The 17,500-nt window shown below is 48.7% G+C and overlaps 1 protein-coding gene across 1 annotated transcript in view; it reads left to right on the top strand.

Annotated features, from left to right (window-relative positions):
• LOC118378378 (ventricular zone-expressed PH domain-containing protein-like) overlaps positions 1-17,500 on the top strand; it is a 280,439-nt gene that overhangs the window by 178,481 nt on the left and 84,458 nt on the right. The window contains 3 exon segments of the mRNA XM_052469152.1: positions 2,931-3,313; positions 12,325-12,461; positions 12,558-12,692. Of these exon segments, the coding sequence (XP_052325112.1) occupies positions 2,931-3,313; positions 12,325-12,461; positions 12,558-12,692 (655 nt within the window).

Below are 17,500 nucleotides of genomic sequence, written 5' to 3'. Positions count from 1 at the left end.
CCAGGAAGCACTGTTTGACATGTCCCTGCACGGCGTCTCAGAGGAGGTTAAGGACGAGCTTGCTGCTAGGGAGTTACCCACGGATCTTGACTCCCTCATCGCTTTGACCATCTGCGGCGATGTCCGATTCCGGGAATGACGGATGGAGAGGAATATCGCACGTACAAGGATTCCACCTCGCCTCCAAGTCATCCCGGAAGTCCCCAGTGGTCCCGTGTGTCCTCTTGCCCACTACAAGACCAGGCGTACCGGTAGGAGCGAGTACTCTGGTGATATGGCCATAGGGAGAACTTTTCTGCTTCCCTTACTCTCACCCCTTTTCATGTCATTCTGCAGTGGGGAAGGTACTCCAAATCTCTCCGGGTCTTCATTGACTCAGGGGCCGATGAGAGCTTTTTGGACGCCACACTGTCTTTTGAACAATCCCACTCAGCCCCTCCCTATTCCCATGTATGTTAGATCGCTGGACGGGCACTCTTAAGGTCGGGTCACACATAACACCACTCCCATCAACCTACGTGTGTCAGGGAATCACAGTGAGACCATTCAATTCCTGCTCTTCAAGTCCCCCGAGATTCCCGTGGTTTTGAGATTCTCCTGGCTCTAGCGACACAATTCCCTCATCAACTGGTCTACATGCTATCATGGGCTTATAGACCGTTCTGCCACTCCCATTGTCTGAAGTCGGCGCAGCCTGCCCAGGGACATCTCCGCCATTCCCGAGGAGCACCAGGACTTCCAGGAGGTGTTCAGCCAGTCCCGGGCCACTTCCCTTCTGCCGCACTTATGACTGGATTGACCTTCTCCCTAGCACCACGCCGCCCCGGGACGTCTGTACTCTCTGTCGGGACCAGAGACTAATGCTATGGAGACCTACATTGGGGACTCCCTAGCTACAGGATTTATCTGTCCCTCTTCCTCTCCCGCTGGCGCAAGTTTCTTCTTTGTGGAGAAAAAGGACCAGACCCTGCGCCTGTGCATTGACTACTGGGGACTCAATGACATTAGTGTGAAGAACCATTATATGCTACCACTAATTTCCTCACTCGGGGGGGCCACTGTTTTCTCTAAGCTGAATCTACAAAATGCCTACCACCTGGTGCGGATACGAGAGGGGGACGAGCGGAGGACTGTCTTCAACACGGCCAGCGGCCACTATGAATATCTGGCCATGCCCTTCGGCCTCACCAACGCCCCTGCCGTGTTCCAGGCTCTGGGGAATGATGTTCTCCGCGACATGCTGAACCGGTTCGTCTTCATCTACATTGATGACTTCCTCGTTTTCTCCCGCTCCCCCTAAGAACTCCAACACCTTCTGGAGAGCCCGTTGTTTGTTAAGGCAAAAAAGTGCAAGTTCCATCTCTCAACCATTCCCTTTCTGGGCTACATCATCTCTGCTGGGAGTGTCCAGATGGATCCCGAGAAGGTGAGAGCGGTGGTGGATTGGCCTCAGCCTACGTCCAGGGTGCAGCTGCAACGCTTCCTGGGGTTCGCCAACTTTTATCTCCGTTACAGCACTCTGGCCTCTCCCTGTCCTCTACCAAGGTTCCGTTGACGTGATCATCTGCAGCTGAAAAATTCGGGCGTTTTTCCACATTAAAAATATTGCGCTGGGTAACCTTAAACACCGCTTCACCACTGCTCCTGGTTCATCCTGGCTCTTCCCGTCAATTCGTGGTGGAGGCTGATGCTTCGGGTTTGTCGGAGTGGGGGCGTGTCCTGTCCCAACGTTCTGCCCTGGACTTTAAGCTGCATCCCTGCACCTTCTTCTCCCACCGCCTCGACGTCAAGAGGAACCACGATGTGGGGAATCGGGAGCTTCTCGCGGCGAAGATGGCGTTGGAGGAATGGAGGAATGGAGGCAGTGGCTATAAGGGGCGGAACATCTGTGGACCGACCAGAAAAACCTGGAGTATCTCCGCACCGCCAAGCGCCTCAACTCCAGGCAAGCGAGATGGGCCCTGCTGTTTATCCGGTTCAACCTTTCCCTCTCCTACCGGCCGGGGTCCAAGTACGTCATCTCGGCGGATTTAGATTGCTCAGATTTGTCTGCAGCAACTTAGCAGCCGTAAAAAAAAAGCTACAACAAAGTTTATACCGTCAAATTTCAAAACGTTTAAAACCATGTCTGGAGAGAGACTGTCAACGAATACAACAAAGAGCTACTGTTTTTAGAAGTGAGTTCGTGTTTAAACTGTAGATTTCGGCTTGCGTTTTGACTCAGAAAGTGATCTTGATTCAGAAAAGGTTGGTGACCACTCGTCTATAGCAACACACATACTGTATCTACGCCAGCACACATGCCTTGCTGAAATTAAGCTTTTCATGTGCTCTTGACTTGATTTTTTTTTTCTTCAAAACTGGCAACAGGAACATTCAAAACATCCCATCAGATGTATTACAGGATATCAGTGCAAGAGTTAACGAAGTTATACAAAATGGAAACATAAGCAACAATACAGGAAATGTAAAAACCCTAGACTCAAGACAAAACAACTTATTTATGTAGTACTAATTCACTCTCTCCCACGTAACACTGTGTGGCAAAAATTAATTCAAGTGTCTGACAGGTTAACATCACTTCTAAATGTTTTGTATAAGCTGTTACAGTATACTACATCACCTTATGAATATGTTGTCACCGTGCTTTTACATCTGCATTGCTTGCTGTTTTGGGGTTTTAGGCTGGGTTACTGTACAACACATTGTGACATCAGCTGATGTAAAAATAACTTTATAAATGCATTTGATTGATTTGATCGATTTGATTTGATTAATTTGATTGATTTGATTGATTTGGTTTGATTGATTTGATTGATTTGATTGATTTGATTTCATTGTTTACACCATAAGCGAGGTTGATGTGTGTGTGTGTGTGTGTGTGTGTGTGTGTGTGTGTGTGTGTGTGTGTGTGTGTGTGTCTTCCTTAGGTCAAAGAGTCTGGCTCTGCAAGCCGTGAGGTCACGGTCCGTCAACTTCGACAGCGGTCAGGATGGAGAAGGGGTGGAGCTAACATCTGACGCATTCCTCTCAGAATCCCCACCCAATCAGCAAACAGAAGCCTTAGATACCTCTCCCACTGAGAGGAAACTAACCAATGAGAACTCCCTGTCTCCCTCCACCCCTCCAGCCACGCTCCGTGAGGAACAGAGGGATGGACAGGGAGAGGGGGAAGGAGGGAGAGGAGGAGGAATAGGAGAGGGGAAAGAGGACAAGATGTACAGCCACCTGAGGGACAACATGGAGAAGATCAAAGAGTTCTGTTCTGAGATGGTTCAACAGATCCCCATACCAGAACACTGTGTCATAGAAGGTACCCTGCTATTAATCAAATCAAATCAAAATGTTACATTCTCCAAATACAATACTTACAGTGAAAGCCCTTTAAACCAATATTACTTTAAGAAGTTAAGAAGAAACACGTGTTGAGTAAAAAATAGATAGTTACATTTTTTTTTTACATTTGATTAACTGTTCAGGAGTCTTATGGCTTGGATGTAGAAGCTGTTCAGAAGCCTTTTGGACCTAGACTTGGTGCTCCGGTACCGCTTGCCGTGCGGTAGCAGAGAGAACAGTCTATGACTAGGGTGGCTGGAGTCTTTGACATTTTTTAGGGCCTTCTTCTGACACCGCCTGGTAAAGAGGTCCCGGATGGCAGGAAGCTTGGCCCCGGTGATGTACTGGGCCATTCTCACTACCCTCTGTAGTGACTTGCAGTCGGAGTTTAGTTTAGTAGTTCCCATACCAGGCAGTGGTGCAACCAGTCCGGATTCTCTCGATGGTGCAGCTGTAGAAACTTTTGAGGATCTGAGAGACCCATGCCAAATCTTTTCAGTCTCCTGAGGGGGAATAGGCTTTGTCGTGCCCTCTTCACGACTGTCTTAATGTGTTTGGACCATGATAGTTTGTTGGTGATGTGGACACCAAGGAACTTGAAGTTCTCAACCTGCTCCACTGCAGCCCCGTCGATGAGAATGGGGGCGTGCTCAGTCCTCTTTTTCCTGTAGTCCACAGTCATCTCCTTTGTCTTGATAATGGGAGAGGCTGTTGTACTTACACCACATGGTCAGGTCTCTGACCTCCTCCCTATAGGCTGTCTCATCATTGTCGGTGACAAGGCCTACCACTGTTTTGTCATCGGCAAACTTAATGATGGTGTTGGAGTTGTGCCTGGCCATGCAGTCATGAGTGAACAGGGAGTACAGGAGGGGACTAAGCATGCACCCCTGAGGGGCCCCTGTGTTGAGGATCAGCGTGGCAGATGTGTTGTTACCTATTCTTACCACCTGGGGGCGGCCCATCAGGATGTCCAGGATCCAGTTGCAGAGGGAGGTGTTTAGTCCCAGGGTCCTTAGCTTAGTGATGAGCTTTGAGGGCACTATGGTGTTTAACGCTGAGCTGTAATTAATGAATAGCATTACCAGCTCATTACCCTGCCATTACCAGCTCATTACCCTCCCATTGCCACCTTATTACCCTGTCATTAACAGCACATTAACCTGTTATTACTGGTTCATTACCCCGGCAATTACCCTTGCATTGCCAGCTCATTACCCTCCCATTACCAGTTCATTACCTACCCATTAACTGCTCAATACCCTGCCATTATTAGCTCATTAGACTGCCATTACCAGTTCATTACCCTGCTATTGACATTACACTGCTATTGATAATACCCTGCTATTGACAGCTCATTACACTGCCATTACCAGCTCATCACCCTGCCGTTATCAGCCCATTACCCTCCCAAATTGTGGGTGGGTGGTAGGCCTCTTACTTGCCTTGCATGTTTGTAGCTGTCTGGCTGGTGTTGGTGAGCTAGGAGAGGCAGGAAGCAGAGATGGTTGGAGCTGTCTGGCTCATGTTGGTGAGCTAGGAGAGGCAGGAAGCAGAGATGGTTGTTGCTGTCTGGCTGGTGTTGGTGAGCTAGGAGAGGCAGGAAGCAGAGATGGTTGGAGCTGTCTGGCTGATGTTGGTGAGCAGGGAGAGGCAGGAAGCAGAGTTGGTTGGAGCTGTCTGGCTGATGTTGGTGAGCTAGGAGAGGCAGGAAGCGGAGATGGTTGGAGCTGTCTGGCTGATGTTGGTGAGCTAGGAGAGGCAGGAAGCAGAGATGGTTGGAGCTGTCTGGCTGATGTTGGTGAGCTAGGAGAGGCAGGAAGCAGAGATGGTTGGAGCTGTCTGGCTGATGTTGGTGAGCTAGGAGAGGCAGGAAGCAGAGATGGTTGGAGCTGTCTGATGTTGGTGAGCTGATGTTGGTGAGCTGATGTTGGTGAGCTAGGAGAGGCAGGAAGCAGAGATGGTTGGAGCTGTCTGGCTGATGTTGGTGAGCTAGGAGAGGCAGGAAGCAGAGATGGTTGGAGCTGTCTGGCTGATGTTGGTGAGCTAGGAGAGGCAGGAAGCAGAGATGGTTGGAGCTGTCTGGCTGATGTTGGTGAGCTTGGAGAGGCAGGAAGCAGAGATGGTTGGAGCTGTCTGGCTGATGTTGGTGAGCTAGGAGAGGCAGGAAGCAGAGATGGTTGGAGCTGTCTGGCTGGTATTGGTGAGCAGGGAGAGGCAGGAAGTAGAAGATCCAGTGCATAGTTTTTATTTTAGTTTTTTTGGAGCAGGTGCAAATATTTACAAAGTATTCAAATCATCCAATAAGGTGCTGGACAGTCTGACTAGCCTCTAGGGCTCAGAACAACCCTCGCTAACCCCTGCAGAGCCAGGCAGCCATCTTCAACTTCCATAAAGATCCACACCTGAAGAGACCAGGTGACAGGAAACACTTGTAGTAATAGATAGCACAAAGCCAATAAACACTTAGCGAAGTTAACAACTCTACAATAACACTTTAGATACTATAATCTGTACGATACCAACATCTATAGAATCCTGTTAAAGAACTGGACGAGAGCAGAAACCCTTCTCCCCCTAATTATTATGGGAGTGTCACTTAATTAATGCGCAGACCATGGTCACCATGGTCACCTGCACTTGGTGGCCACGCCCCTCCAAATGCTACAATACATCCCACACAAACATTTGTAAGTTCTGCTTTAGAATAGCATCATAACTTACAAACGTTCTGATTTTACTTCTCACGTCTTCTGTCGTTTATAGTCAATGTTTAGAAATGATTTAAATAACACCAACAGCGCATGCTGAAATTTGCACTTTGGCGTATATGTTTTTAAGGACCTCAGATAGGGCCACTCCTCCCCTCCCACTTGCAGCGTAGCTCATTGCAAGCTCATATAAGACAGGTTAATTACTAATCCTCCCACTTGGGATTTGAAAACAGTTGAGCACCGTCTTTAACATGTCAAAATGGCAAACAAGCGTGTGTTTGACGATATTAGAGCCCATATGTCTTAATAGGACAAAGAGCTGACAGAGAAACTTCAGTGTGCCTTGGTATGGATTCTACTATATTGGAGGGATACGACACCACCCTGTTACATGTTATTGATTTATTTTACCTTTATTTAACCAGGCAAGTCAGTTAAGAATAAATTCTTATTTTCAATGACGGCCTAGGAACAGTGGGTTAACTGCCTGTTCAGGGGAACAGTGGGTTAACTGCCTGTTCAGGGGAACAGTGGGTTAACTGCCTGTTCAGGGGAACAGTGGGTTAACTGCCTGTTCAGGGGAACAGTGGGTTAACTGCCTGTTCAGGGGAACAGTGGGTTAACTGCCTGTTCAGGGGAACAGTGGGTTAACTGCCTGTTCAGGGGCAGAACGACAGATTTGTATCTTGTCAGCTCGGGGATTTGAACTTGCATCTTTCAGTTCACTAGCCCAACGCTCTAACCACTAGGCCCCATCCTTCCATGTTTTGTCGATAGAGGTGGAAAACGCTGTCTCGGGCGCCGCTTCAGAGTCTCCCATAAGTGTTCAATTGGTTTGAGATGGAGTGACAGTAGCACCTGTTTTCAATGTTCTTCGTGCCCCTCATTTACTCAAGTGTTTCCTTTATTTTGACAGTTCCCTTTACGTCTGAAAGAAGGAGCGCCGGCAATGTGTTTTTATTTAAGGATTTGTCTCTAAATGAAAAGTCTGATCGGGTACAGTACATCATGATGTTCACACACATTATCATGATTCACACACATTATCATGATTCACACACATTATCATGCTGTTCACACACATTATCATGATTCACACACATTATCATGATTCACACACATTATCATGCTGTTCACACACATTATCATGATTCACAAACATTAACATGCTGTTCACACACATTATCATGATTCACACACATTATCATGATTCACACACATTATCATGATTCACACACATTATCATGATTCACACACATTATCATGATTCACACATTATCATGCTGTCACACACATTATCATGATTCACACACATTATCATGATTCCCACACATTATCATGATTCACACACATTATCATGATTCCACACATTATCATGCTGTTCACACACATTATCATGCTGTTCACACACATTATCATGATTCACACACATTATCATGATTCCCACACATGCTGTTCACATTATCATGATTCACACACATTATCATGATTCACACACATTATCATGATTCACACACATTATCATGATTCACACACATTATCATGATTCCCACACATTATCATGATTCTGTTCACACACATTATCATGATTCACACACATTATCATGCTGTTCACACACATTATCATGCTGTTCACACACATTATCATGATTCACACACATTATCATGATTCCCACACATTATCATGATTCACACACATTATCATGATTCCCACACATTATCATGCTGTTCACACACATTATCATGATTCACAAACATTAACATGCTGTTCACACACATTATCATGATTCACACACATTATCATGATTCACACACATTATCATGATTCACACACATTATCATGATTCACACACATTATCATGATTCACACACATTATCATGCTGTTCACACACATTATCGTGATTCACACACATTATCATGATTCACACACATTATCATGATTCACACACATTATCATGATTCACACACATTATCATGATTCACACACATTATCATGATTCACACACATTATCATGATTCACACACATTATCGTGATTCACACACATTATCGTGATTCACACACATTATCATGATTCACACACATTATCATGATTCACACACATTATCGTGATTCACACACATTATCGTGATTCACACACATTATCATGATTCACACACATTATCGTGATTCACACACATTATCGTGATTCACACACATTATCATGATTCACACACATTATCGTGATTCACACACATTATCGTGATTCACACACATTATCATGATTCACACACATTATCTGATCAGTGATCATGGTGGTAATGGGTTCGATCGTTATGTGACACTGAGCAGTACAGTACACACACACACACACACACACACACACACACACACACACACACACACACACACACACACACACACACACACACACACACACACACACACACACACACACACACACACACACACACACACACACACACACACACACACACACACACACACACACACACAGTACAATAGAGACAGTGTAAAGCAATCTGTGCCAACTCAGCTGTACAGGATGTGGTCACTCAAGGAGTCAACACACACACACATTCTGTTTCCCAGCGGAGTGTGAGGGGGCTTAAGGTGTGATTAGTGTCTCCTAGAGGAGGTCTGTGTTTTGACAAGGGCAGTGGAAGGGAAATAATTCATGCTGAACCCTGACCCGACCCACACCCTAACACACACACACACACACATTGTGTAATCCCCCCCACACACCCCACCTACACACTCACACACCTTCTCTCGCCCCCTCCATCTCCCCTACAGAGCTCAGACATGCCTGTAGTAACAGAGATACCAATGAATTGATGTATTTCAGTCACCAGAAGGTGATGTTGAAAAATAAAAATAAGAGCCGAAAAATTAATAAAGGAGCATAATGGCAGACATGAATGAAATGGATGAATGTGCAGGTCTGCAGTAAATGTTGTGGCCGGCCGGGCTGCTGTATGTATGTAATGTTGTACTATTTAATTATGACTTATACAGAGTCCAGTCTGACCAGAACAGGATGAGGGTTGAGGGTTAAAACAGTCTCCCTCTCCTTCTGGGGGTACAGACTCAGGGTCAGCATCCCCAAATAAAACACCCTACACCCCATACCCCTCTCCACTCTACCCCTCTCCAATCTACCCCTCTCCTTCTGGGGGTACAGACTCAGGGTCAGCAGCCCCAAATAAAACACCCTACACCCCATACCCCTCTCCACTCCACCCCTCTCCAATCTACCCCTCTCCTTCTGGGGGTACAGACTCAGGGTCAGCAGCCCCAAATAAAACACCCTACACCCCATACCCCTCTCCACTCTACCCCTCTCCATTCTACCCCTCTCCACTCTACCCCTCTCCATTCTACCCCTCTCCAATCTACCCCTCTCCACTCTACCCCTCTCCAATCTACCCCTCTCCTTCTGGGGGTACAGACTCAGGGTCAGCAGCCCCAAATAAAACACCCTACACCCCATACCCCTCTCCAATCTACCCCTCTCCACTCTACCCCTCTCCATTCTACCCCTCTCCATTCTACCCCTCTCCATTCTACCCCTCTCCAATCTACCCCTCTCCATTCTACCCCTCTCCATTCTACCCCTCTCCATTCTACCCCTCTCCATTCTACCCCTCTCCACTCTACCCCTCTCCACTCTACCCCTCTCCATTCTACCCCTCTCCATTCTACCCCTCTCCACTCTACCCCTCTCCACTCTACCCCTCTCCATTCTACCCCTCTCCATTCTACCCCTCTCCAATCTACCCCTCTCCATTCTACCCCTCTCCACTCTACCCCTCTCCACTCTACCCCTCTCCATTCTACCCCAGTCCAATCTACCCCCCTCCATTCTACCCCAGTCCAATCTACCCCTCTCCATTCTACCCCAGTCCAATCTACCTCAATCCATTCTACCCCAGGCCAATCTACCCCAGTCCAATCTACCACAGTCCAATCTACCACAGTCCAATCTACCCCAGTCCAGTCTACCCCAGTCCATTCTACCCCAGTCCAATCTACCCCAGTCCAATCTACCACAGTCCAATCTACCACAGTCCAATCTACCACAGTCCATTCTATCCCAGTCCAGTCTACCCCAGTCCAGTCTACCCCAGTCCAATCTACCCCAGTCCAATCTACCCCAGTCCAATCTACCCCAGTCCAATCTAACCCAGTCCATTCTACCCCAGTCCATTCTACTCCCTCCATATGTAAAGTAGGCCAGAGTGAGGCCCAGCTAGTCCCTCTCTTCTTCCTGTCTCTCCCTGGGTTAACAGTCCCTGTCTCTCCCTGTCTCTCCCTGGGTTAACAGTCCCTGTCTCTCCCTGGGTTAACAGTCCCTGTCTCTCCCTGGGTTAACAGTCCCTGTCTCTCCCAGGGTTAACAGTCCCTGTCTCTCCCAGGGTTAACAGTCCCTGTCTATCCCAGGGTTAACAGTCCCTGACTCTCCCTGGGTTAACAGTCGTTGTCTCTCCCTGGGTTAACAGTCGCTGTCTCTCTCTGGGTTAACAGTCCCTGTCTCTCCCTGGGTTAACAGTCGCTGTCTCTCCCTGGGTTAACAGTTGCTGTCTCTCCCTGGGTTAACAGTCGCTGTCTCTCTCTGGGTTAACAGTCCCTGTCTCTCCCAGGGTTAACAGTCCCTGTCTCTCCCTGTCTCTCCCTAGGTTAACGGTCCCTGTCTCTCCCTGTCTCTCCCTGTCTCTCCCTGGGTTAACAGTCGCTGTCTCTCCCTGTCTCTCCCTGGGTTAACAGTCGCCGTCTCTCCCTGTCTCTCCCTGGGTTAACAGTCCCTGTCTCTCCCTGTCTCTCCCTGGGTTAACAGTCCCTGTCTCTCCCTGTCTCTCCCTGGGTTAACAGTCCCTGTCTCTCCCAGTTTGGAGTTTTAATTCTTCTAACATTACATCGTTGGTAACCAAGACACCAGAGCAGAGTGGAAGCAGAAGGTCTTTGATATGTTAGAAGCACATCTCTCTGAGCTCCACCCCAGACAGTTCAGTAGAGATCTCTCTGAGCTCCACCCCAGACAGTTCAGTAGAGATCTCTCTGAGCTCCACCCCAGACAGTTCAGTAGAGATCTCTCTGAGCTCCACCCCAGACAGTTCAGTAGAGATCTCTCTGAGCTCCACCCCAGACAGTTCAGTAGAGATCTCTCTGAGCTCCACCCCAGACAGTTCAGTAGAGATATCTCTGAGCTCCACCCCAGACAGTTCAGTAGAGATCTCTCTGAGCTCCACCCCAGACAGTTCAGTAGAGATCTCTCTGAGCTCCACCCCAGACAGTTCAGTAGAGATCTCTCTGAGCTCCACCCCAGACAGTTCAGTAGAGATCTCTCTGAGCTCCACCCCAGACAGTTCAGTAGAGATCTCTCTGAGCTCCACCCCAGACAGTTCAGTAGAGATCTCTCCACTGAGCTCCACCCCAGACAGTTCAGTAGAGATCTCTGAGCTCCACCCCAGACAGTTCAGTAGAGATCTCTCTGAGCTCCACCCCAGACAGTTCAGTAGAGATATCTCTGAGCTCCACCCCAGACCCCAGACAGTTCAGTAGAGATCTCTCTGAGCTCCACCCCAGACAGTTCAGTAGAGATTCCCTGCTGGTCTTTTTGATCTGACTACATCACTATAAACATTACATAGAGAAACAGAGAGACAGCTGTGTAACACACACACACTTTCTGTCTTTCACACACACACACACACACACACACACACACACACACACACACACACACACACACACACACACACACACACACACACACACACACACACACACACACACACACACACACACACACACACACACACACACACACACACACACACACACACACCAAGCAGACAGCACAATCACAGCTCAAACTGCAAACACACCCACTGAAACACATGTACACTCTCTCATTGCATAGAGTTTAGTGGGTATATAAAGAGTTTGAGTTTCTCCCTGAGCTTTGGGCAGTGCTGAGTAATGGAATGTAATGTAAGGCCATGTGTGTCAAGGGTAACGGTGGTACAGACCTACAGTTTAATTCTACAGGCTTTAACCCGCTATCGTCAGAGTCACAGGGAGGGCAGGAAAGGAGATGACTGGACACGTTGTAGAGTGAGTAAGGTTTAGAAAAGACTGAAACTGATCAAACACACTCAATAGAATTGTCTTACTATTTTATTTATGTTTGCTGGCGTGTGTGTGTGTGTGCGTGCGTGCGTGCGTGCGTGCGTGCGTGCGTGCGTGTGTGCACCTCTGTGGGTTTTAGAATCGAGCCAGGGAAGTGTGAAGCTGTCGTTCTCGTGCCCTCTGAAGGGCCGTTACTGTCTCTATACCAAGTCCTGTTTCACCCTCACCAGCCTCCAGCCACACCTCTGGATCAACATCATGCTGCTTCACCTACAGGTGTGTGCTCTATAACACAACCAAACACACACACTCACACACACACACAGGTGATGTCTCTATCGGATGAAATCTCCTTTTCTCCCTGTCCTCCAGAGTCAGCACAGCGCTCCTCTCTCCTCTCTGGATGACAGTGTGCAGAGGTTGGGGAGACTGTGGGAGGGGACCCAGCTAAAAGGAGCTCACAGCTTCTCCATGGCCATGACCCAACAGCCCACTCCACACAGAAAGGTACGGTGTGTGTGTGTTCGCGTGTATACGCACTCTAATCCCTCCCGATAGAAGAAATAACCTCATTGACTACGAAGCCTGAGAACCAGAGTGCCTGGCGTAAAGGGGTTCAAAGTTCAACAAAAGCTCAGAACAACATTCCCTCCCTTTTGTTTACTTCCACAGCTCCCTTAAAGGGCCACTTGTGTAAGCAACGTGTCCACTCACAGCCACTCTGTCGTTAGCAGATGTGTAGTGTGTGTCATCTCTCATGTACCCCCTCATTACGAGACATGCTAAGTGGTCAGTAGGAAATAATTAGACAACAGAAGAAAATACAGCTGTCATTTTGCTTTCCTTAAAAAGGGGGCGGGCCATTGTTTAAAGGGGAAAGAACCATTATTTTAAAAGGGGGCGGGGCCATTGTTTAAAGGGGAAAGAACCATTATTTTAAAAGGGGGCGGGGCCATTGTTTAAAGGGGAAAGAACCATTATTTTTAAAGGGGGTGGGGCCATTGTTTTAAGGGGAAAGAACCATTATTTTAAAAGGGGCGGGGCCATTTTTTAAAGGGGAAAGAACCATTATTTTTAAAAGGGGGCGGGGCCATTGTTTACTATGGTGTTTTGACTGTACCGAGACAAGCCGACTATGACATCCATATGAAGTTTGTTAAACGTTGGGCATGTTACGTTCCCCAGCAAGAAACCAAAACATTTCGCTCAAACAGAAAGGAGAACGAACAAAAAGTCACTGACCATCGACCAAATCGAAACAGGTGGAGGTTTTAGGAGGGGTTCTGAAAGATGGGGGTGTCCACGGGGGTGTCATGGGGGTGTCATGGGGGTGTCATGGGGGTGTCCACTGACTGTTGACTAGCAACAACAACTGGGACGAAAAATGAAACCCTCACCAAACTTAAAGACAGAAAACAAACCGTAAAGTGGAGGAAAACAAAAACAGGGAAGATCAGATAAAGGAAGTAGCCACTGCTCCAAAACCGCCATAAAAAGCCAGACTATGGTTTGCAACTGCACATGGGGACAAAAATTTTACTTTTTTTGAGAAATGTCCTCTGGTCTGATGAAACAAAAAATATAACTGTTAGGCCATAATGACCATTGTTATGTTTGGAGGAAAAAGGAGGAGGGCCTGCAAGACGAAGAAGCATGGGGGTGGCAGCATCATGTTGTGGAGGTGCTTTGCTGCAGGAGGGACTGGTGCACTACGCAAAATAGATGGCATCATGAGGGGGACAATTATGTGGATATATTGAAGCAACATCTGAAGACATCTTGGATCTTGGATGCAAATGGGTCTTCCAAATGGACAATGACTCCAAACATACTTCCAAAGTTTTGGCAAAATGGCTTACGGACAACAAAGTCAAGGTATTGGAGTGACCATCACAAAGCCCTGTCCTCAATCCCATAGAAAATGTTGTGGGCAGAACTGAAAATGCGTGTGTGAGCAAGGAGGCCTACAAACCTGACTCAGTTACACCAGCTCTGTCAGGAGGAATGGGCCAAAATTCACCCAACTTATTGTGGGAAGCTTATGGAAGGCTACCTGATACTTTTGACCCAAGTTGAACAATTTAAAGGCAATGCTACCAAATACTAATTGAGTGTATGTAAACCTCTGTCCCACCGGGAATGTGATGAAAGAAATAAAAGCTGAAATAAATCATTCTCTCTACTATTATTCTGACATTTCACATTCTTATAATAAAGTGGTGATCCTAACTGACCTAAGACAGGGAATTTTTACTCGGATTAAATGTCAGGAATTGTAAAAAAAAAAAAAACACACAAAAAAAACAAAGGAGTTTAAATGTATTTGGCTAAGGTGTATGTCCATTTCCGACTTCAACTGTACATCAGACAAACAACACAACACTAAGAAGTGTTCTCTGGATACCATGCTGATTCCCCAGTCTGGTTGGTTCTGTGTTTTACCTGCTCGTAAAGAACCCAGCAGTTCCAGTCCACATTTGGAACAGATCTGATCATTCTTAAAACTCAACCACTGTGGACCCTATAAACAACATGGGGCACACTCTGGGCCTCTTCCAGCATGGATCACCAGTTAGAGCCATTCACCATGGTCCTCTGGTCCCCTTGCACTATAGTCCTCTGGTCCTCTGGTACTCTGGTACTCTAGTCCTCTGGCCCTCTGGTACTCTGGTCTTCTGGTACTCTGGTCCTCTGGTACTCTGGTCCTCTGGTCCCCTTGCACTCTAGTCCTCTGGTCCCCTTGCACTCTGGTACTCTGGTCCTCTGGTACTCTGGTCCCCTTGCACGCTGGTACTCTGGTCCTCTGGTACTCTGGTCCTCTGGTCCTCTGGTACTCTGGTACTCTAGTACTCTGGTCCTCTGGTACTCTGGTACTCTGGTACTCTGGTCCTCTGGTACTCTGGTCCTCTGGTCTTCTGGTCCTCTGCAATAAGAAACACGTGTCTGACTGAGGTTTTATTACTCTGCTAATCAACTTCCTGCTGATAGGAAAAGTCTAAGTGAGGCAAGCTTTTTATGGGAATGCAGTACAGAGGGGAAGGGAATGCTGAGGATACATCCGGGGGAGAGGGAATAGGAGACAGAGGGGAAGGGAACTCTGAGGATACATCCGGGAGACAGAGAGGGAGAGGGGGCAGGAGGAGAGGGGAAGAGGGGGTAGGAGACAGAGAGGGAGAGGGAGCAGGAGACAGAGGGGGAGATGGATCGGGAGACAGAGGAGGAGAGGTGATGGGAAGGAAATGATGAGATTGGGTAGATAGACTGAGGGAGGGAGGAGGCCGAGGGTAAGAGATTGCGAGAGGGTAAGAGTTGACATAGGAGACCTGTTGTCTCCGTAAGAGCAAGGTGTAAATGTCATTACCCCCGCCTCTCTCACCTGTAATGTGTTTGAAATGGAGACCGACCATTCTTTTACCACACAGCCTGGCTCGGTTACGTGTGTGTGTGTGTGTGTGTGTGTGTGTGTGTGTGTGTGTGTGTGTGTGTGTGTGTGTGTGTGTGTGTGTGTGTGTGTGTGTGTGTGTGTGTGTGTGTGTGTGTGTGTGTGTGTGTGTGTGTGCGTGCGTGCGTGTGCGTGCGTGTGCGTGCGTGCGTGCGTGCGTGCGTGCGTGCGTGCGTGCGTGCGTGTTTAATGGAGTGCTACCAGTGTATGACACAGCCTGGCTGAGTTAGACTCTGGTGCCCAGCATAGCTTCTCTCCTAATTATTACTCTTCTGACCACTTCAAGGAGCATAATTGCCGTTCCGTTGCATTGGAGCGCGACACAGAGACTTGGCTCTGTGTTTGTGTCTGTCTGTCAGTGTGTGTTCAGACCATCTGCTGGGGGTAGTTCTTGTCAGAGCGAAGCATCAACACGATCAGGGGAATTCTTCATTTCTCGCTAGTGTTTTCCATGGAATAGACACGCAGGATCGTAATTCAACCGGCTCCAGGAGAGGGCATCACTCTAAACCGTAACAGAGAGGAAAGAGGGAGAGAGAGAAAAATAAGAGACAGAACGAGAGGCCACAATCATTTCCACCTGGAAGAGTAGGTTATTTATGTGACGTGTTGATATTACCTCTCTAAAATAGAGTACTTTTTGTCCCCCCTGTACCTACTAGTTTATCCTCGCTTATCTCCTCTTATCCCCCTCCCTCTCCCTCTCCCCTCTCCCCCCCTCCCTCTCCCTCTCCCTCTCCCTCTCCCTCTCCCTCTTCCTCTCCCTCTCCCTCTCCCTCTCCCTCTCCCTCTACCTCTCCCTCTCCCTCTCCCTCTCCCTCTCCCTCTCCCTCTCCCCCTCCCTCTCCCTCTCCCCTCCCTCTCCCTCTCCCTCTCCCTCTCCCTCTTCCTCTCCCTCTACCTCTCCCTCTCCCTCTCCCTCTCCCTCTCCCTCTTCCTCTCCCTCTCCCTCAACTTCTCCCTCTCCCTCTCCCTCTCCCTCTACCTCTCCCTCTCCCTCCCTCTACCTCTCCCTCTCCCTGACCTCCCTCTCCTTCTCCCCCTATCTCTACCTCTCCCTCTCCCTGTCCCTCTCTACCATCTCTCCCTCTCCCTGTCCCTCTCTACCATCTCTCCCTCTCTCTCCCTGTCCCTCTCCCCCATCTCTCCTTCTCCCTGTCCCTCTCCCCCATCTCTCCCTCTCCCCCATCTCTCCCTCTCCCTGTCCCTCTCCCCCATCTCTCCCTCTCCCTGTCCCTGTCCCTCTCCCCCATCTCTCCCTCTCCCTCTCCCTGTCCCTCTTCCCCATCTCTTCCTCTTCCTCTCCCTCTCCCTGTCCCTCTCCCCCCATCTCTCCCTCTCCTTCTCCCTGTCCCTCTCCCTGTCCCTCTCCCTCTCCATGTCCCTCTCCCCCATCTCTTCCTCTTCCTCTCCCTCTCCCTGTCCCTCTCCCCCATCTCTCCCTCTCCTTCTCCCTGTCCCTCTCCCTCTCCCTCTCCCCCATCTCTCCCTGTCCCTCTACCTCTCCCCCATCTCTCCCTGTCCCTCTACCTCTCCCTCTTCCTCTCCCTCTCCCCCATCTCTCCCTCTCCCTCTCCCTCTCCCTCTCCCTCTCCCTCTCCCTCTCCCTCTCCCCCCATCTCTCCTCTCCCTCTCCCTCTCCCCCCATCGCTACCTCTCCCCTCCCTCTATCTCTCCCTCTTCCTCTCCCTCTCCCCCATCTCTACCTCTCCCTCCATCTCTCCCTCTTCCTCTCCCCCATCTCTCCCTCTTCCTCTCCCTCTCCCCCATCTCTCCCTCTCCCTCTCCCTCTACCTCTCCCTCTCCCCCATCTCTACCTCTCCCTCTCCCTCTACCTCTCCCCCATCTCTACCTCTACCTCTCCCCATCGCTC

Source organism: Oncorhynchus keta, chromosome 1 (assembly GCF_023373465.1).
Source record: "Oncorhynchus keta strain PuntledgeMale-10-30-2019 chromosome 1, Oket_V2, whole genome shotgun sequence".
Classification (NCBI taxonomy): domain Eukaryota; kingdom Metazoa; phylum Chordata; class Actinopteri; order Salmoniformes; family Salmonidae; genus Oncorhynchus; species Oncorhynchus keta.
Note: the sequence above shows the minus strand (reverse complement) of the source record. Positions and strands in the feature narration are given on the sequence as shown.